The sequence below is a fragment of the Trachinotus anak genome, unplaced genomic scaffold (assembly GCF_046630095.1).
Source record: "Trachinotus anak isolate AG129_WGS33_773 ecotype Australia unplaced genomic scaffold, CSIRO_AGI_Tana_v1 ptg000008l, whole genome shotgun sequence".
NCBI classification, from domain to species: Eukaryota; Metazoa; Chordata; class Actinopteri; order Carangiformes; family Carangidae; genus Trachinotus; species Trachinotus anak.
In genome coordinates this window covers 3,146,822-3,168,236 of record NW_027273859.1, presented here as the reverse complement: position 1 = coordinate 3,168,236, position 21,415 = coordinate 3,146,822, and the positions used below count along the sequence as shown (strand labels likewise).

The 21,415-nt window shown below is 38.6% G+C and overlaps 1 protein-coding gene across 4 annotated transcripts; it reads right to left on the bottom strand.

Annotated features, from left to right (window-relative positions):
• Window positions 1–2,311: 2,311 nt before the first annotated feature.
• On the bottom strand, window positions 2,312–21,115 carry traf2a (Tnf receptor-associated factor 2a). Of its 4 annotated transcripts, none has more exons than XR_011691555.1 (11): window positions 20,680–21,115; window positions 17,770–17,848; window positions 17,149–17,247; window positions 15,576–15,737; window positions 13,739–13,813; window positions 13,531–13,605; window positions 10,846–11,328; window positions 9,812–9,989; window positions 9,568–9,716; window positions 3,945–7,434; window positions 2,312–3,883 (listed from the first exon to the last, which is right to left on the bottom strand). XR_011691555.1 is itself a non-coding variant. In XM_071481910.1 (11 exons), exons 1-10 carry the CDS (start codon window positions 20,865–20,867, stop codon window positions 9,051–9,053), a joined length of 1,542 nt encoding a protein of 513 aa, XP_071338011.1. In that variant the 5' UTR covers window positions 20,868–21,115; the 3' UTR covers window positions 7,306–7,434; window positions 9,019–9,050. The 4 variants fall into 4 exon arrangements, 3 of the variants coding, with proteins under 3 accessions (XP_071338010.1, XP_071338012.1, XP_071338011.1); XM_071481910.1 differs by lacking the exon at window positions 2,312–3,883 and adding an exon at window positions 9,019–9,104 and having other exon boundaries at window positions 7,306–7,434; XM_071481909.1 differs by having other exon boundaries at window positions 2,312–7,434.
• Between the last annotated feature and the right edge of the window lie 300 nt (window positions 21,116–21,415).

Below are 21,415 nucleotides of genomic sequence, written 5' to 3'. Positions count from 1 at the left end.
TATGCCACATATGGCTCACTGTCTAAATGCATTTTTATGAGACACTGTCATTGGTTCATTGCAGTTCCAAGGTGAAAATGTGTAGCCATGGTGTTGACTGATTATTTTGCTTGTGATATGTCTTGTATTATATAAAATACATCATATGGCCTTGTTAACCAGGTTAAAAACTTGATTTTCATCAGAGGGTGTCTTTAAAAGATGAAATTAAATCATTATGTGTGAATGCGGAGTCAGCATGGGCACACCTTTCACTATTTGAACTTCAACTACTTCAGCATACTTTCAACTAGAGACTTCATTCAAACTTTTAACTGTTCAGCAAACTTTCAGCTATTAAACTCGTGTTCAGCTTTGTAATATCTTCATCTGTTTTTGATCTATGACAGTTTAAGTTTTATACTTTTTTCAGACAAGTTTCTGAGTTTATAATGGGTGTGTATTGTGCGGAATGTTCAGAGCTAGAGTGGGTGACATCATAGCTACAGTGGGAGAGAGAGTGAAAAATCAGATTAACTCATCCTCATGGCCTCACCTTTCATTTTACAGACACCATTTCTGGACCAACAGGTGGAGAAATGTGTCTTCTTTCTGGCAATGTGTCTACTAAAGCACAGAGACTTACAGAATTTGAACTGTGAGCCTCTGAGTGTTGAAAGTACCAGTCAACTGCCCCATTAACCACAATACAAATTCAGAACAAGATTTTCGGACAAAAACAGAAACAGAACGTTTTGAAACTCGCTCTGGCATCAACGTTTTTGACTCCAAGACAAGACAAGACACACACACACAAGCACATGTCTGTCTCTCTCAGACACAAATACACTGATGCTATTGTAAAGACTGTATTTATCAGTTTCCAGGTATTTTCCTTGTATTTCCAAGTTTAGCCGTAAATAATTTGTCTTACTGCTATTTCAACATGTTTCAGTTCTCAGACTGTTCTCAGGTCAGATTGTACTGTATACTCAAAATTTAAAAACATTCTGCCTTCACTTTAGACTTTCTACCTTTAATCTTCTGCTACTGAAATTCAAACCTTTTAGTTCTTTCTGGATTTTGCTTCAACAATTCAGCTTTTTTTCAACCATTTCATGCACGTCAGCCTCCAGCTGACAATATTTGCTTTTAATCTTCTGCTATTGCTTCAGCTTCTCCAGCATTACTTCAGTAATCTCATTCAGCTCTCAGCATTCACACAGCATTTTCCGCAGGAAATGCAATTTATAGATGTGATTTAAGACGACTGATTCTGAAATTAGGTGTAACCAGTTGGAGTAATATGCCTCTGTGTCAGTGACCTCACAAAACACGTTTTTGGCTTTGTGAACGCAATATCTCAGTAACGCCTTGAAGTAACTTCTTCAAAATTAGCACAAATGTCCACTTGGAGTCAATGAAGAACTGATTTTGGTGGTCAAAGCGCAAAGGTCAAGGTCACAGTGACCTCACAAAACTTTTGGCCTTGTGTGTAGTACTTAATACTTGCCAAGGTTTCCTACAGCATTGAAGCTTTACTGACGTCCTTCACTTCTAAGTTGCTTTGCATAATAATGTCTGCAAAATGAGTAATTGTAAATGTAAATGTAATGTATACTAGAGTACTGAGAGGAGTCTGTTTTCTACAACAGAACAATGATCCGAAGCAGATCTCAAAATCTCAAAATCCACCATGAATGCCCAACACAGCCCCCTGAACATCACTGAAAATCTGTGGATAGATGTCAAACATGCTGTGTTAGCAGGCAGCCTAAAAATAAGTGATCTGCAGGTATCAAGAAAGAAAAGAAAAACTGCTATGGTACCATTTGGTTTTTAAAATGTTTTGTCTTCTTTTTGAGTTTAGGTTAGTATTATTACCACTTCAACAAATCAATAAAATACTGTATGTAATTCACCCAGTGGTATCCAAACTTTTGTATACAACTGTACATTGATGTATTGTTTATTTTGATGCAATAATAATGAAGACTGTATGGCATTTCCTACAAGTTAGCATCACTGATACAACAATCGATCAGCTCAGTTGTGGTATTGCTCCCCAGCTGGAGTCTAGAGAGGGTTTCTGTTCAGTCCATTAATCACTTCAGCTACAGGAGGCAAAAAACAGACAAATGCGTATAAATGCCTGTTTGTGACATTTAGCAGATGGTAATGCACTGTGAAGCCCTTTTGTTATGTTCACCAGCTATGAATGAATCTGAAATCCAAGCACACATCACATTTTACCGGACACAGCAAAAACAAACACCAGCACAGAGCTGCAAGGCTGCAACTATGCCCATAAAAATAGAACGCAGGGCCGAGCAAAAGTAGCAGCTAATTTATTTGAGGCCACAGTCATACATGCAAAATGTAGTCTATGTAATGTGCAACAAAACCAACATGTTCTGAAGAGGAAAAAAAAAAATGTAGGTTTCTGTGGTAACAAAAAACGCAAAGATCACTGACCTCACGCGGTCAGGCCACAGATGGATCTTGTCCTTCTCGCTGATGGTCACAATCTCCCAAACAAACTAACACATGCTTTTAAACTGTCTCAACATACAGCATAACTTTATTCTTCAATAAATACAATGAGTATGTTATTCAAATGTTGTAACTTTCTAAAAGCAGCACACACATCATCATCAAGCACACCATCGATGTTGTATCACACACACACTCACTCATATGCTTCATATATTAATCATGAAATCATTAAAAAAATAAAATGCTGGTCTCCAATATGAACTACTACTTGAGTTCCTACTGAACAATCAGTAGGATTTCAGTATGTTGAGAGTTGCTGGGTGTGCTTGGGTAAAGATGCCAGAAGCTGTGTGTTGACATACTGACCTCATTTAACAAAGTGATGCTGTAACATTCATTAGTTTTATGTATGAAAAGGTACAATGGAAACATTCTTAGTCACGTACATTTTATCACAAGGGTAAAGGGGAGGGGATACAGGATAACAATAAAAAACAATAAAAAATTAAAGACACAAATTATAAAAAAACACTGCAAAACTGCACAAAATTTTCACATTTTGGTTTAAACTTACAGGGAAGCACATTTACAACTCAGCGAGCTCAAGAAACATGAAAAAGGTACAGGCACTTTATTTTCTGTAAAAAGCAGGTCAGTTCAAAGCTGTAAGGAAAGCCAAAAACAGCAATATATTACAATAACATCAACCATTTCCTCTTCTAGTACCTCAGCTATGCTTCCATCCTGAGGCCTTTACATGTTAGTTCCAGCCTGACTACGTTAGATATCCACACACAGCTGACAAATTTCAATTAAGGTAATGAACTTAGTAGGTTGTGTATCACTCAGAATGTCTTCAGATGTCTCCAAATTAAATGAGTGATCATGATTATAGAGAAAAGCACATCTGCTACAGCTTATCTGACTCTTAGATATCAGCAAGTCACAACAGCAGCTGGATACCAACAGTTAAATTGTAAGATGGGGTCAAGGTTAAAAGAAGGGGGCACAGAAGTTAAACTGTGTTTAAACTCAAATTTAAAGCTCTGATTCTTGGCAATACTAAACTGCACATTGTAAGTAGTTGTTGTTCATTGTTCATTCGGTTTGTTTTGTTTCTTTGCATGATTTGTAGTTGTTTTGTGTTCATTTGGGGTTGTTTTGCATCATTTTGTGCTAATTTTGCATCTGTTTGTTGGTAACAAGTAGTCTTTAGATTCCTACACTTCTCGTTCCGCCTCTGCTCAGGATAACAAAATGCTGGGCCTGAGCCTGTATTTATCAAGCGTGTCAGAATAGTTCTGTTTTTTTTTTTTTTGTTTTTTTTTTTATTAAGATTTTAATAAAGTAAAGTTTGAACGAAGATTAAATGACACTTGACATTGCTTCACTTGTCTGTGGTGGCAAACTACTACAGTGTAGAACCTAACATACTTCCACACACTGCTTCAGATGCTTCTGTGCCTGACCTCATTTTTGTAGCAAACAAAATAACATTACTTGCTGCTTGGTTTGCTGATAGGTCAGAAGGCCATGCCATGGGTCAAGCTGATAGTGAAGTTTTAGAGCTTCCTCTGATGGAAGGAACTACTTCAAATGGTCCGTTGCGCTGAATTTTGAATCTTAGAATCACTCCTGGGATTTACATTGCACTGAAAGTTACCCTGGAGAACTAAAGACACTCTTACCTCCCAGTAACTGGGAGTGAGTGTGATGTCATTGTGTTACAAAACTCTCAGCCACAAAGCTGAAAATATGACGTGTTGCAGTTCTTCTGACAGTTGCTGTTTGCAATATTTAATCATCAAAATTACATATACAGAAAATACCACTACTGTCTGTATGTGGACTTAATGTATATGGGCAAATATTATGAGTGACAACGCTATCTACATTCCATCTGCAAAAATATTGCAGAAAAATTAATAACAAGCTCAATTAAATAAATTATATTATATAATTATATCTACCAGTTAGGTGATTTTATGTCAATACTAGTAAGACACCTACATGACTTAAACAATAAATGTATATGATTCTAAAAAGTACATCATTTGATCAGCTGCTTGATTTAACCCAGTCGTCCAATTACATCTTGTTACACAGCCTGCAATAGTGTCACATCTTGCATGTGTTGTGCACCTTGTGCACAAGGCGATGATGTTACAAATGCACCTTGGAGACTGATAAATATGTCCTCAGATCTTCATTAGCTGAACAGAAATCACTCTGTGCTCCATTTTTTGAAAGAAAATGTTGAGAAATTGAAATAAATAAACCCATCTTGCATAATAACAGCCGCACAGTTACTGTTAGTTAGTGTGATTTTTTTTCCAAATAAGACAAGAGTCTAAGGCCACGGCTAGTGGTAAGGAGGTCTTGATCAAATTATGAAGCAACCCATATCACCATTTATACTGTTACTTTTGGGGTACAGAAATGTGTGGATTGTGGTCATTCCAAACAAGTTTAAAGAACAAAATTTAGGCAACAAGAAAAAATGTAGAGATATTCTTGATATGTTGGTACATATAGTATGTGCAATCATAATATTCCCTTTTGGCCATTTCAATATTTGTACATATGCATGTTATTGAATAGTATAAATTGCTAAAATGAAACTGAATACATCCTTGGTAAGGTGGTCAAAGATGCTGTAAATATGCAGACAACAAATATTGAAAAAAAGCCAAAGTTTAATATCAAAAGATATTTATTGAATTGTAATTGTATGCAAATACATGTTTTATTCATAATAAAATATGTCATATTTCCATTTGAGCAAATCAACTTGACCTCCATCGCTATTAAGGTTTCTTGGACAACCCAGAAACTGTTGTAAAATGCAGTGTATCTTCCACAGATCCAACATCAAACTAAAACTGCAAATCACAGCAAAGAAATGTTTACACACACACGCACGCACGCACGCACGCACACGCGCACACACGCACACACACACACACACACACACACACACACACACACACACACACACACACAGCAACACTGACAGCTGAATTACTGTACTCAGAATTCATGGAATTCAAACAATGTCCACCACCACAAATGATTACCAATGAATACAGGACTTGAGAGTTGGAGGCAGAGATGTTAAGAAACCATAAACAAGTTTTTTTTTTTAATTCCAATTGCACTACAAATTGTGTGCAAAGCTAAGCGATACTCTGAAGGCTACATGGGCATCACACCAGAACCCCAATTAACAAAAATGATCAGTTAATCAAATGTCAGGTAATACATGTGAGCACAACCACCTCTGATCTACCGCTGTGCTTGTAGGCTGTTTAACCTACATAGCCTGTATATTCATGGCTCAGAACGTTCAGTTTTTAATTAGAAAAAAAAAATTCTGGAAATGTATTGGTGATTGAAATTATTTCACTTTAAAAATACAAAAATACAATACGAAAAACCCAGGTGAAAATTGGAGAACAGAAATACAATTTACATCACAAGCAATTTGTGGTTTGACAGATTTTTTTTTTAAGCTGCACTATTAACGTTTTTAAATTAACAAAAGGCCCAGTAACTAGAGGTTTTTAAGGAGTCACTCATAGTGACATACCTAGGTAGAATTATAATCTGATTCTGAGGTTTTCGCACAGGTCTACCTTTTATCGACTTTTAGCTGTTTTGATTGGAAAGACCACAATTTTACTGTTTTGATTCAGTTTCACCTCTGTCATCCTCTGATAAACCCACTTTACACTACACGCCCAGTACTAATCTGTTAGTGACTAAAGTTAGTGACTAGCTGGTGAACATAGCAACTTTTTGAAGCTGAAGAGTGAGGAGTTGGTGGAGACCAAAACAGAGCTCATTTTGGATTTTGGATTTGAATTTAATATTAGACTTATATTTCTCTGGTTTCAAGAGATGCAATGCCCATTAAATGCTACTGTTATTCTGTGTCTAAATAAGATGTATAAATAAGTAATAGTTTGCTAATGTGTTAGACATATCAAACCAGTGCCATAGTTGTTAAATGTGTAATCTTTAGCTTATTGTGAAGTTTAGGGGCCAAAAAAGATTTATGTAGCCTTAATTATTTTGTGCCACTCAGTTATGCTAGCTACTAGTAAAGGCCCAGTTATTTTGGGCCTTAACTAGCAACTAGCTAACTTTTGTCACAGGAGGACAATATTTACTTGCAGCAAGAAACAACATTTGAGTGTGCACATAAAATCCCTGCGAAATCAGTTTAAACCCCTAAGTTTAAAGCTTAAATTAAAAAAAAAAAAATCAGGTCATTTTGTGTAAAACTGAACGTGGTGAGCTTCATCTATGGTACAAGAAGCTATAGGATGATCACTAAGAGATAAGAGAAAATGTCATAGTTTTCTAGTTATTTCAGAAGTGTAATATTCTTCCAAGGTCTTGGGATGTTTTTATCAGTTCCAATACTGTGTGTATCTTCTGTACGATGGGAAATGAACACCTGTCACCAGCCACATATTAGCATATATACTGTAGTGTATTGATGATTGTTTTTTGTTGAATAAAAACTCTGTTACAATGGTTAAGGAGGTTTTGAAAGCCGTTATGTTTCCTGCTCTGGTCTCGCATGTTGCCGCCATCAATCCAAAAGAACTAGACCACACCCCAAAGAGAAATGCCAATTACTGGTGATACAAAAGCGTGTTGATTGGTTGATGATGAACAGGTTAGTGGCAACAAAAGGCAGGGTTGGGTTTCTGCTGCATCTGCATCTTTTGCCTAGAGTCCAGTAAGATCTACGATGGCCTTGATGAAGATGGTATCATCTCGTATGTAGGAGTTTTTAGAGTCCAGTTTGGAGAGTGAACAGAAAAGTGGACAGCCGCTGGCGATGTTCATATCACTGACGGGCCTCTGGAAGGATGAGGAGGAGATGTCGGGCCGGAAGGCATCGATTATGTGCTCCCTGTTGTTCTGGTCAAGCAGCATTAGGGTGACCTGGGCACAGATGTTACGAGTCTAACCTTACATCTGCTTTGACAGAAAAACTGGAGCTGACTCACTGATGCTGTTCCAGTTTTAGTGCAATTACACTTAACTGCTAGTTATGATATGATTAACAATGTATTCAAAATGAATAATGGATCATAGAAAAGGCAAATCAACTGAATAAAAAAAAAAGTATTGGTTTAAAACCCCACTAAGAACTTAAATCTTAATCAAAACACAAATATAACATCAAACCAAACAAACCAACATGGTGCTTTTGTATTTAAAGTAATTTAAAAACAAAAATACTGTATTTCCTCAAAAAATGGCCGAGGCCTTTATTCCCATATGCACCAGAGCAAGTGGATCAGAATGAATGAATCAAATACTTTAGATGAGAAATCCTGAACAACAAATTGTTGAAAATAGCATAATTATAATGTTGAAATTATTAGATTAAAGTGGCAGAAGTGCATATTATGCTCAACTGGCATTAGAAATTTATCGACTCTCGTTTTTTTCCCAGCCAGCATTTGGGGGCCAGCTTTTATTTGTTTGTGTTGACCAAGCCACTGGCCATTATTGAAGGGCCAGCTTCTAACTGACTAAAAGTTTTTTTTCGAGGAAATACGTTGGTTAAAAAGGGGACAAAAGCGGCAACTGCCAGAACGAAAAAAAAAATCGATATGATATGCTTTCTTCTTGAGAATTAGATTAGATGAGAAGATTACAATCTCACAATTTCTTTACGTTTAAATTGGAAGTTGGAATCAGGATGTGGTTAGCATGACTGAGCACAGAGACTGTTACCAGGGGGGAACAGCTAGCCTGGCTCTGTTCAAAAATACACCTGTGCATTAGCCGGCTTTAGAGGCTTTGGAAGGAATCTTTTTGAACTTCAGACAGAGCCAGACCAGCTGTTTTCAGTCTTTCAGTTTGCTAGGCTTGGCTAACATACATACTGATGCCAACTCCGTCCTGAGTGCACACACGGGAAACCACAAGAGTGGCTTCAATTTTCTCATCTTGCTTTCTGAAAGGAAGCAAACTGTATTTCCCAAAATATTGAAGTATTTCTTTAACTTACTTAGGTTTCCACATGCGAAACACATTCTACAAAAAGCCTTAAAGTCCCTGTTCACTTAAAAATTTGTCTTGGGAGTTTGAGTTTCACTATTGAACAGAATGATGTGTATGTCAAGTTTGACACTGAGGCCCTTCTCAGACTTTGCATTAAAATGTGTCTCGCCTGATTTAATCACAAGTCCACACAACAGTCCACACCTGGCATTACAATGTGTCTTCACATGCTTCTTGAGTGGAGACTCAGTTCCCTGCTCTACATGCAAAAACATCATGTATATCATTTCTGTTTGCGAAGACCACATGTGTAGAAGGGTGGCACAGGATGCCAGTTGAGTAGGTGGTCCTTCAGTGTTCATTCTTCTAAAAGAATGTGGCCATCCCACCTCCACATGGTCTGATTGATCGCATCTCAAATACTCTGCATGTACGCAGAGCTGTTCACTTGATTGGATGACCTGAGGCTCAAGTTAATGCCAGGTCTGAAAAGGGCCTATAGAAGGCTATTACCTGCTGAAGGGGGAGGTTTCCCTATGGTCATGTTAAATCTCACTTCGAGATGTGTATGCAGAAACAGCTCGCTTAGAAACCAATTCCTGATCCAATTGGAAAAAATGAAAAGGAAAAATATAATTTTAAGCATCTTTAACACATTAATTGAACTTTTTTTGGTGGTAAAACCATATCAGACACACATTATTATTCAGAGGAGAGTATTTTTATTTCTTAAAGCCCCTGAAAACAAGGTTTGAAATTTTAAATATTTATCCATAATATTAAATTATTATCATAAATTACTAGATGTGCAACTTTCGGGTTAAAGGTATTATTTATTAAGAGTTTAACACTCAAACTCAACTAATCAAGCAAAAAATCCCAAATCTCATCAGATTTTCATTCAACTAAATCCTTTAAGCATTTTTAATTCTAAGCACAGCGCATTAAGCTATTTTGAATAATAAACTTTTGGTCTTCCAGCATTAGTTTCATGAATGTGTTCATTTCAAAACAATTACTCACACAGTCACATTATTTTTGTCTGATTCTATTGAGTATTACCTTCTGATTAAAAGGCCACTTGAGGAGTGCGTCGCTATGTCCTCTCATCACAACAAAGAACAGAGACAAGTGGGTGCCACGGCCTGTCCCATCACCATTCAGGTAGATCCGCAGACACATCTTGTAGCCATATTTACTGGTATAAAAGGCTGGAAAACACCAATAAAGTATAATCATGTCTGTTATTCACTGCCCATCATTATCTGTATCATAAGTCAAGATGTTCATAATATGAAGTTGTTACCAGGAGAGAACATAGCAGGGGCACGGCCAGCCACAGCATCCTGCCTCTTCTTGGTGAAATCGGAGATCTTCCAGACAAAGATACCGTCATACGTGGCTGCAGACATCTCCCTCATTTTCCCCTCCATCTCCACGATGGACAGGTCTCTGAGGCTCACAGTCCTCTCCAGCTGACGAACCTGCAGCACAGCAACATATGAACGAGGCAGTTTGTTTAACTTGATGCACAATCTTTTGAGTCTTCAGCAAGAATAAAACCGATGCTCTGCGTGCTGTGGCGTATGTGATGTAATATGTGACAAATGCGATGAGCCAACATCTTTTTGATTCTGCCGAGCTAAATATAATGAGAAAATTCATATTGTGGGACAGGGACAGCATCACTGAACTTCACAGACTCAGGGATGAGTACATAGTGATAGAGAGTAGGCTTTAATTTCTGCTGTTTTAACAATTAGGGTTGGGTGGAAAAAAAAATCACATAAGAATCACCATATTTCACGTTTACAAATAGGAATCCTTTAAAAAAATACCAAAAAATGAATTAGTTAATAACTTAATGTTGACAGAACCGCAAGGGCACAGTGCAGCATGCACATACTGGAGGAAACATGTAATTCATTTTCAAAAAGGCAAACATTTATTTGGGATTTAATGACTTAATAAATAACTTTGCAACAAAATGGTGGTGTTTTGTGAATACTTCATCATGTTTTCTTCACGTGAAGAAAATAAATCAGTCCATAGTCTGTTTCATTCCAAAAGCCCTGCACCAGCAATGGCTAAGTCACAAAGGGCACGGATTCAATCGAGGTGCTTTAAGAAGCAAATTGAAGCTGTTTTTGATTTCCATCACAGCTTGAAAATACAGCAGATAAACCAAGACACCAGAAATAATGTAAACGTGTGTGAATTCTTTGAGAAGGCAAACTTGTCTCCATATTGTCTGAGGAGGTCCTACAGTGACACAGTTTGCAGTTCAGCGGCAAGTTCATCAGATCAGGAATTTTCAAGGTTCACGTGTCATTTTGTCACCTTATTGTTGAGGATCTCAATCTTGTCCTGGTCCAGTCGATGTTGGCGGTTGTAGGCCTCCATGGTGGTGCAGGAACGCTCCATCTCTCGGTTGAGGACGCAGACGATGTTTTCGAACGTGTTCACTTTGAGCTCCAGCTCCTGGCAGCGTCGGCTCAGCTCTGCCACTTTGGTCTTTTCACTCTGGAGCTGTAATTCCAGGGCAGCGCCCATTGCACTGGGCAGCGGGGTGAAGGAGGTGGCCATGGTTGGGGCGCATGCACCCTGCACAAGAGCTGCACCCCCCCCACCCAGCTGACTCATCTTCTGCTCCAGGTCCCTGAGGGACTGGTGGAGCTCCTGCAGCTTGTGGCTGGCGACCTCCAGGCTCTGGGGCTGCAGGCTCTCCAGGCTCACCTTGATGCCCATGATGAAATGTAGAAGCAAGTTGAGGTGTTCATAGGAACATTGCCGCTCATGGTCATGAATCTTTTCTTTCTCCACCTTGGAGCCAAAGAAAGATACAAGCAGAAACACATTAAGAACACAGAAAGAGCAGTCCTGATCCATGACACACATGCCAGCAGAAATGACATTTTAATGATGTATGTGAAGCAGAAGAAAAACGAAAAGCACACAACAAAGAAATAATAAAGCTATTAATGGATACATACACTATACAAACTATTTATCCCTACGGTTTCTCATGTTTTATTGTTTGATACCGAGCAACAGAAAAATTACTTGATGTCAAAGTGAAAACAGAGCTCACAAATTAAGTATAAATATAAACCATAATAATATTCACACCCTTTACTGTGACATAGTTTGGCACGTGGAGACTAGCTATGTGAAATGAAGTTATGTAATTAATCTAAGCCTTAATACATCTGGTGGTCCAACAGTATCTGGTATAAAAACCACATTCCAAACTAATGTAGAATAATAAGGATGATGAAATTGCCCAGTCATACAGGATACAAGGAAGTAAGGGCAGTCACAAAACACTGAAAAAAATATGGCACAGGTGCTCATCTGGCTAGAGAAGGTAGCCTACTAACTATTTAGTAGTTTGTGTGATGCGATTAAGATGACATAACATCTGGGCTGGTGTTTGTTGTAAGTGAACCCTACCAGCATTTATGTGTAAATTTGTCAAGAAATGTGGTCTAAGTTACAATTATGAACAAACACAATCTATTATTAGTAACAATACACTAATCATTGTATTGTTCTTGGTCATACTGAAAACAAGCTGGCTGAAAAAGTACATTAACCCCTCAGCTCATGACATGAACAAAGGCTATTGGAGTTTGCAAACGTGAGTGAAACCAGATTGGAGCTGTGGTCAGAGTTACTTTGACATTTTGAGTTTGCTATTCACAAGAAGCATTAGCTGATGTGAAGCAGGCATTTCAAAAAGTGCTCTCAGGAGACTTGAAGCAGGAAAGGGTCACAAAGTCATCTCCAGTATGAATCAGTCCACAGTTAGACAAACTGTCTATAAATGGAGATGATTTTATGTCTGTGGCTACTCTCACTAGAAGTGGGCAGTCCAGCTAAGATGACTCAGCCAAAAACAGCAGAATCATCATAAACACAGCATCTCTAGCATGAAGCAAGGTGCTGTCAGGGATGTTTCTCTGCAGGTGCCCTGGAGTGACTATGACAGAAAGATCAACTGATCAAAGAGAACAACCCGCTATACAAAAACTGCTACTTAGGATGATTTGTTTGATGATTTACATTTAAAGGGGAACCCCATCTGTTTTTAGGAGATGGGCAGTAATACTGTGTGAGGTCTGATGAACTGCCTGTTAGTGTCAGTTAGGACTAAGAGCATGAAATGTAACAAAGTCTACTGCTCATCTCTGCCGCAGGCTAGAGAGGTCAGGCTACATTCTGTAAGCAGAACTGCCAGCTGTCAAGTTGCACTGAGAGTAATGCAGGCACCAAATTTGGACAAGGAAGAAAAATGTGTGGAATAAAAAAAGAATATCTCTAGTTATTCTGCATTAATCTTGATCACTTTTTAAAACTGTCCATGGAAGAGTCTGATAGGACTCAAAGGAGGCCGATGTTAATTTGGTACAGAGCTCTTTTAAACCTGTTACTACGACTGAAGGTGCTTCTACAAAATACTGAGGTCAGGGGGCATATAATGGAGTCAAATTTATGTTTCATATTTGTGCTGAAATTGTTTTCACTCTTTCTGTTCATCAGTGTCAAAAAACCTGACCACATCTATTTCAGGTGTTATCAGAAAAATAGTAACATGAAGAAGTCCAAACTAGATGAAGACTCTACACAGGCATTGTGCATATATACAAACATGGGCTTCATACTCAATAATGTAAGATCAATTTACAGGCATGCATCAACCACTTCAGTAAAAACTTTTAAATAATGTCAAACCTTGGCAATGTTCCTCTAAATGGTTCAAAAAGAAAAAAGATCCTTGTTTTATTCAAACAATGTCATTTTATTTTCTCATAAAATATCAGAGCAAATCATGTTTTTTGTGCACTTTCACCTGTTTAGATAAATCATCAGTCTGAAAACTGAACAACTGTATCTCTCTATCTGTTCACTCAGTGGAAGGTTTTGTAGAATTTTACTAAGTTAATGATCCTGTAGTTATTACACTAGCCAGTGTTATATATACATAGAGAGAGAGAGCAAATTATGACAAAAATCTCTACTTACAGACGTATCGCAGCCAACAACATGAAATCTGCATGGTGCTTTAAATTTACTGCAGAACTTAATATGGTCCACATACTGCAAAACAAAAAAAAGGAAAGAAGCTAATGATCTATAGAAAACGCTGTGGAATTTGATCCCTAGCTGAATGGTTAATGAGACCAGTCTAACAGAATTAATACAATTCACTTGAAATGAATATCTGGGATACCTTTTCTCTGGGGATCTTTTTCTTTGCACAGCCTTCACAAATCATCGGGTACTTTGGGCAGATTTCATCATGAGCCTAAAAAGAACAGTAAGTAACACAACGGCAATGTCATATTGTCGTGCAATTGGCAATACTCAGCCTCCTTCACTTTTCCCAGCATTTTTTGTCCTCACATTTTTTCTCTCTCTCTCACACACATACACACACACACACACTTGTACTTCCATCTTTGTGAGGACACTCACTGACATAAAGCATTCCCCAGTCCCTTACCCTAACCTTAAGCATCACAACTGAGTGCCTAACCCTAACCCTGACCCTAACCTTAACCTAAACCTAATTCTAACCATAACTCTAAAACCAAGTCTTAACCCTCAAAATGTGATTTTGAAGGTGACTCAAAAAGTGAGGACTGACCAAAATGTCTTCACTTTCCCAAAATGTCCTCACTCTGTTAGTAAAATACATTTTTGGTCCTTACTATGTAGCAAGTACAAGTACACACACACACACACACACACACACACACACACACACACACACACACACACACAGACACACACACACACACACACACACACACACACACACACACACACACACACACACACACACACACACACACACACACACACACTTTCTTCTTCCTTTGTATATAAATGGATATAGGAAAGTGTCATTGTTCCAGGAAGAAACATTATGACATTTAGTAATATCAAAAAAATATTGACAGTGCAAAAGGAACCTCTCATTAGTATTACTCACAATATTACTATAGCACTGCTACTACTACTATTATAGTCTGTCCACTAGAGAGCACTGTGACTCCACAGTCACAACAGTGAAGTACCTGTTTCTCCCTTCTCAGTACAGTGCTGACAGCTGCTATACAGCACATGCTTAAAGTTTATATGTTAATAAATTAGCCATGGAACTAGCCAATGCCAAGGCCTGTCAGTGGAAGACAGCTAATGAGCCATTCATATACAGTGTTATACTCATTCTCCATAAATGTGAGTATAAGTAATTCTAATTACAGTATCTCCAAGAGTCGCATCTCAGCACAGTTACAGTTGGTGCATTGAAAAGACATGCCCGGTTTCCAACTATGATACTATACTGGTAGTTTGTGTCAAACATTTAAACACCGAGACACAGCAATTTTACAGAATTAACACTAACCACTGATGTCGGACCATCACATTACAGAAATGCTGGCAACAACTGATAATATCAGAGGCGTTATTAGACTGGTGGAAAAAGAAAATGGAAGTAAACATGTGCACACTGAGACATGTACATGGCTGTGAAAGCTGACTTATACACTCCCCATACCCGACTCCCTCTCATTTTTTGTCTGTTAACTCTCAGTATCACTTTTAAAGTGCGACATAATAAGTCGTTGGAAAATGCTTCTCTGTAGCTTGCATCTAATAGACAGAAATAAAAATGTAGTGTTAAACAGATAAACTAAATAAATTAATGCTTTCAAAACCATCAGTTAATCAAGTTTACCTTTTATTGTGTTAGAAAAAAAAAACATATCTGCTTTATATCAGCTGATAGATCATTATCAGAGTTTTTAATTCTTCAATATCTAAATCTGCATCTGCCTTTAAAATCCTGTATTGGTCCGGCTCTACTACAGTTCCCATAAGTTGGGGGCTTTACGAGATGTAAACAGGAAGAGTAATGTTGCCATGGATTCAGTGAGTTAGCAGTGGGCTACGATTCGAGCCCCATGTTTTTGTCCAACAAGGAGTTAGCATCTCCCACAAACCACCTACCACAACCTAAAGACATACAGTGCTTGATTACAGTAACACGGAGGTCTGACCTTGATGTTCTTCAATAAGAAAGGCTCTTTGCAGTATTTGCAGTTGAGCGTCCTTTCTGGGCATTCTCTCTCGTTGTGGCGCTCCTGTTCATTGGCTCTCATCAGCTCTTTACAGGAAGGACACAGGATGATCATGAAGTCACAGTGGCCCTCATGGCTAGCCTGCAGATGAGCAACAAAAAAAATCGTTTCTACATTTTTTTGTAATGTTCAATTATTGTTTGAGGAAACCGGATGCACCTTTGACTTGATGATTGCCCGCAAGGTGATGTAGGTGCATATAAGGATGTATCTGACACTTGGCTTGAAAACATTGTTAGTACAACTCATGCTAGTGCCATAATAAAATTCAAGTTCAGTTTGGCAAGATTTTTTTTCATAAAACATTATTAAAGTCAATGTATACAATGATACAAGGGTGATGACATGAAAATGAGATTTCACATAAGGTAAAAACCTCATAAGACACACTTGGACTGTATCCATTCAATAAGAAGGAGAGGGGTGTGTTATTCCATGCAGGGTTAGTCTGAAGATGAGCTTATGTCTTCTCTTTTTAATGCACCCCATGTAGTTTATGACCACTACTGTTGCAGTAGAACAATGTTTGCATGAATGCAGTGGCAGTGGATTTCATGCAGTTTTATTTTTATTTTGGACAGAGAGAGTGTGTGTATATAGTCCAGATTTAGCCTGTTCATCTGTCAAATAATGTTGCTCTACCTCTACCATCCCTTAAACATACAGTGCATTTGAAAAGTGTTCAGACCCCGTCAAAAGCTGTTCCTTCCTCCACGTGCTTGGTTTTTGCCCTGATTTGCTTTGTCAGCTGTGAGACCTTCTATAGACACGTGAGTGCCTTTCCAAATCACATCCGATCAATTGGATTTACCACAGGTGGACTCCAACCAAGGTGTAGAAACATCTCAAAGATGATGAGCTAAATTTAAAGAGTCAAAAAAATGACAGAGTCTGAATGCTTTCTGAATGCGCTGTAAGTTAAAATGTCAACTATCGTTAAATATTATATTCTGATAAGTCATGGGCAAATTGAGCATGATTTAGCAATTTGTGTGTAAGAGAAGAATTGATTTGTTCACATTCCTAACCAGCAGTGTTGGGCAGTAACACAGTACTTAGTAACCCGTTGCAGTGTGATCTATTTTTTTTCAATAACAAGTAGATTACAATTTGAAATTCAGTAATTACTTTACGATACTAATCCCAGTAGAGATGGAGGAGGGTTGATGGTGATGTGTGGCTGGTGGGGCAAATCTTAGCCACAGGTACATGCACATTCAGAAGTCACCTCTTTTTTTAGTGTTGGAGTAACTGAGTAAAATCTTGTCAGACAAGACTTAATATCAAAAATATTTATCAGAAAACTTGCTGATGCTTTATTGAACTTTTTACCCATAATGTAGCATTTCTGTGCACATCAGTGAAATTTTGCACATGTGGAGCTCAAGGAGCAAGATACATTTTTCCCCATAGTCTATCAAAATGTGATCAGTGGTGCAGACATTGCTCATGATGGGAGCAATTCTGCAGCCTGCTTTGCGTTAGTATGCACCTCAAATTCTTTGATAGTTCCCGTCCATGTACACCCCTCATTGGGACAGACAGCTGCCAAGGCCTCAACTTCTCTCCGAGCTGCATTGTCTGGGAAAGCCTAGATGGAAAAGAAGAAGTTGCTGTCAGTGCTGTCTGGTGTGTGTCTTCAGTTACAGGCTGAAGGGTAGAGTTACAAACACTCTGCGTCAGTTTACTGAGGGTCAAGCTACTTGAAGCTCACTTTTCTCTCCTGGCTCTGGTGTCTCCAGCACATATGGTCTTTCTAGGGACACGGGACTTTAGTTGCCACACACATAGTCTGTGCTGCCAAGACTTACAGTGCAGTCACACTTTTTTGTTGTATCGGCTCAACAGTCCAGCACATAAGAGCTGAAAACTAACAATAACTATTGATGTTACAGTGCTGACACTCAGGGTTATTTTGAGGGATTTTACATCCAGGAAAATGTTGGCTCTCATCGTCCATGATCTAAAAATACCAAACCTGGTTGAATTCTGCTCCTAATGAGAGACTCTTCATTATCTTAACAAACTGAGGGACTTTGCCAACTGATGCCTTATTCAACGTAACTGTGAGAATCTCAGAAAAACATGCAGTGTAAGGTAAAAACATACTTACACCACCTTGCTTGAGAATAGAAATGGGTTCCTCAAATAAGTCTTCTTTGATGCAAGCACTGCATTTCTGTGGTCCAGAACTTGAAAGGAGGAAAAATAAATATTAACATTAATAACGATAGCCTACTGTGCCCATGTACACAGTAGGCTATCTGGTACCAAATACCAACCATGTGTCAGACAATGCAGATACTTGATATTACCATCATTATTATTCCATGACTGTTAAAGTTCACTCTTGGCCCTGTGATCTCTGAGTGTGACAATATAATCTCAACTCGAGATTTTCATAGTCATATCATATCATAGTCTTCAGGTGAAATTGGTCAGGGGTCCATTCACTGATGAAGACGGTGAGATACAGTTGAAAGCTCCATTAAAGCTAGTAATTGGGCCTTAAGTGGCAATCATTTTGTCACACAAAGAGCTGGAACAATTAATGGATTAAGTGATTGATTAAACAATGACTAATCTGGTTGACTATTTTTCTATTTATACATTCAGTTATTTTTCAAGCAAAATGCCAAATATGCTTTCAAATGTAAAGATTTACTATTTCTCTCTAGTAATAATGAGACATGTAATGAAAGTAGTTCATTTGCCGTAATGGCGGTGAGGCTCAGTGAACTGGAAGTGCTCCTCTGTTTCCCTGCAGTTCCCAAGCAGCCGGGAAACCAGAGCAGCTCAGCAGACTTCCCGTAACAAGAAGTGTAGCCCTCAGCCCCTGGTTGGCTTCCATACACGGTCCAGTCATGTAGCAGTCTTGTTTGGAAAAAAGACTCTAAATCTAGCAACAAGTGCTAAGTTGGCAACACTGCAGGCTGTAAACAACCCCCAAACAGAACCTGTTTGCACAAGAAACCGCAACTCAGCGACATGGCACTCAGCTAGTGGTGGATATGTGATCACTCCTACACTCAGTCAGTCAGTCAGTCAGTCAGTCAGTCAGTCAGTCAGCCAGCCAGCCAGCCAGTCAGTCAGTCAGTCAGTCGGTCCAGCCAAAAAAGTTGCATCAAGCCTCATTCATTTACACACAACTCCTTCATCATTTCATGCAGGACTAAGGGCAGAGTGGACATTACAGTGACTCACAATTGCAAAGTGGTATTACGAGACTGTACAGGGCCCAAATGAAATCTGAAGAATGTTTGATGCTGAACTTGTAGACTGGAAAGTAAACACCTGTTAATGCTTTGCTATGTCGCAATATCAAAAATGTACTTATTGCACCATTAATTAGAAATGGATAAAATTACCATTTTATCCCATTAATCTACACTCAAAAATCGATAATGACAAGGTGAAAACATGTTTTTAGAAATCTTTGCAAATTCATTGATGATAAAAAAACGCAAACTTCAAGTCTTCTTGGGTACGTCTCTGCAAGCTTTGCACACCTGGATTACAGCAGTTTATCCTATTTTTCCTGGCAGATCCTCTAAAGCTTCGCCTGACTAAATGGGAAACATCTGCGAACTTTCACTGTCAGGTCTCTTCACAAATGGTCTATGGGGTTTCAGCCTGAGTCTGAGCTTCAGCTGAGCCACTAAAGGATAGTCAGAAATGTCCCTAAGCCACTCCAGTGTGGTGAACTGCTGCCCCAGTGTCAGGTCACATGGACACTGGAGCAGGTTTTCTTCAAGGAGTTCATTCATCCTTTCCTCAATTCTAATCTGCCCCTGCCACTGAGAAGCACCCCTATAGCACCCGCTGATGCTGCCACCACCAAGCTTAGCTGTAGGAATGGTATTAGCCATGTGGACAGCAGTGCCTGATGTTCTCTAGACATAATGCTTGGAGTTCTGGAGAATTTTAGTCTCATCAGAGCCCTTTAAATTCCATGACATGCATGACCTTCCTAAACTGTGTCAAGTCAATTCAATTTGGCACAGATGGACTCCAGTCAAGTTCTAGACACATCTCAATGATAAATAAAGCAAAGAGGATGCACCTGACCACAACAGGGTTTTTTGCATAAGTGGGTGTGTTTACAGGTTTAAGACAGCAATCATTCCCTTAGAGGTGTTACGCCCAAAACTATTAAACAAAAATACAACTAAACCGACAAAAGAAGAAATCATGTGTCCTTCACTATATACTGTATATAATAAGTATATCTATATGGTATATAATAAATATATGGTCTATGGGCCATCACATCTGTGCGCACTGTAAGGAAAAGAATCGATCTCACTGTTAATCTTATCTTTTCACTCTGACATTACTCCAGACACAAAAAAATGTGGTATTTTTTATGTATTCATATCTGTATTATGACAAAAATGAAAGAAATTCAGTAATATCATTGTCATTCTACTACAGAATTATTAAAATGTACAAGTACATGCAGTAAAGACATTAACAGACCCTTTCCATGTCATCAAACATGGATAAAAAGGTCATCTTAAACTTCTATCAAAAATGCACAATTTAATGTTGCCTTGCTTATCGACAAAGAATCAAACTTAGTGAGGTATGGTATAGGGACTTTAACAGCTGCCGGTCTTTCCAGTGAAACTGACAGACGATCTGGTATTACTGGAACTCAATACAGTGTCATGTCCATCTCCTGGAAATTTACCCTGCTTGCTCCGGTCAGTTACAGCACAGGTTTGCGGAGTTGTCTACGAAGACAGCTGGCTGAAGACAGCTGGTTAACCCATCACACAAGTTGAGATTCTATTGGGATAAAGGGTGATCGGCGAAACACTTGTACGCCCAATTTTGCAATAGGTCTTTGCAATATTTTATGTCCTAACTTGTCCTTTTCTGTCGTATACTGCGTTACCTGTGACAATAAGCAGAGTACCATTAAATTGGGAGATATTTGAGGGATGGCTGATAACATGCTCTGATTGCTCATATGGACTACACACCTAGCTAGCTGGCTAGCAACCGTGACACTACTCACCTCACAATTTTGTTGAAACAAAACGAACAAAAGCGGTGACCACATTGGGCCTGCAAGGGTCTTCTCAGTATTTTCTGGCATGAATTGCACAGATGCTTGTCTTCGAGGTTGTTGGCCAAAATTTTCTTTGGGAAACCTGGTTTGTTGCCTTCCAGGGAAGATGGTGGAGACGGTTCCTGAGCAGCCATTATTTCCCCTGAACAATATCGGGGTACTCAGTGGGGTGTGTTCACGACAGCAAACACTGCTGAATGTGACTTTAGAATTAATCGCCAGCAACGACTCATGGCTCTTTTTTAATCGATCGGTCTACTACTGTATTTCTGCTGATGTCAAGAATTCATAACGATATTTGATGTTAATTTGCATCCACAAAAAAGCAGGGGTTTGCATGGGATGATAAAAGTGACAGCTGAGGATGCTGTGTTCAGTTGTAAGTTAATACGTCTACCACCAGGCGCCGCAAGCCTGAAAAACACCATCGGATTTTTCTGCTGCCTGTGGATGTTAGACATTTAGTGTTAATTACTGATAATGAATTATTCATAATTAATGATACTTGTATCATCTCTGGAATATTTATTATTTTTGCTACTGCCATGAACATACATATGAGTCGGTAGAGTTTTGTTTATTAACTGTAAGAATATAATCAACACAGTCTTCGCAGTAAAAACACTACAGCCTGCCTCAGGAGACTTTTTGGGCGTTAATAAAGCATATTGTTATTTCATAT

What these genes read in the sequence shown, in the direction of transcription:
- traf2a (XM_071481909.1), bottom strand. Translation starts at nt 20,867, where the DNA reads ATGGCTGCTCAGGAACCGTCTCCACCATCTTCCCTGGAAGGCAACAAA. An exon ending in TTGTTGGCTGCGATACGTCT is followed by an intron (nt 11,329 to 13,530) that starts GTAAGTAGAGAT and finishes TTTGGCTCCAAG; the next exon opens with GTGGAGAAAGAAAAGATTCA. An exon ending in CCCTGCTATGTTCTCTCCTG is followed by an intron (nt 9,717 to 9,811) that starts GTAACAACTTCA and finishes GGTGTTTTCCAG; the next exon opens with CCTTTTATACCAGTAAATAT.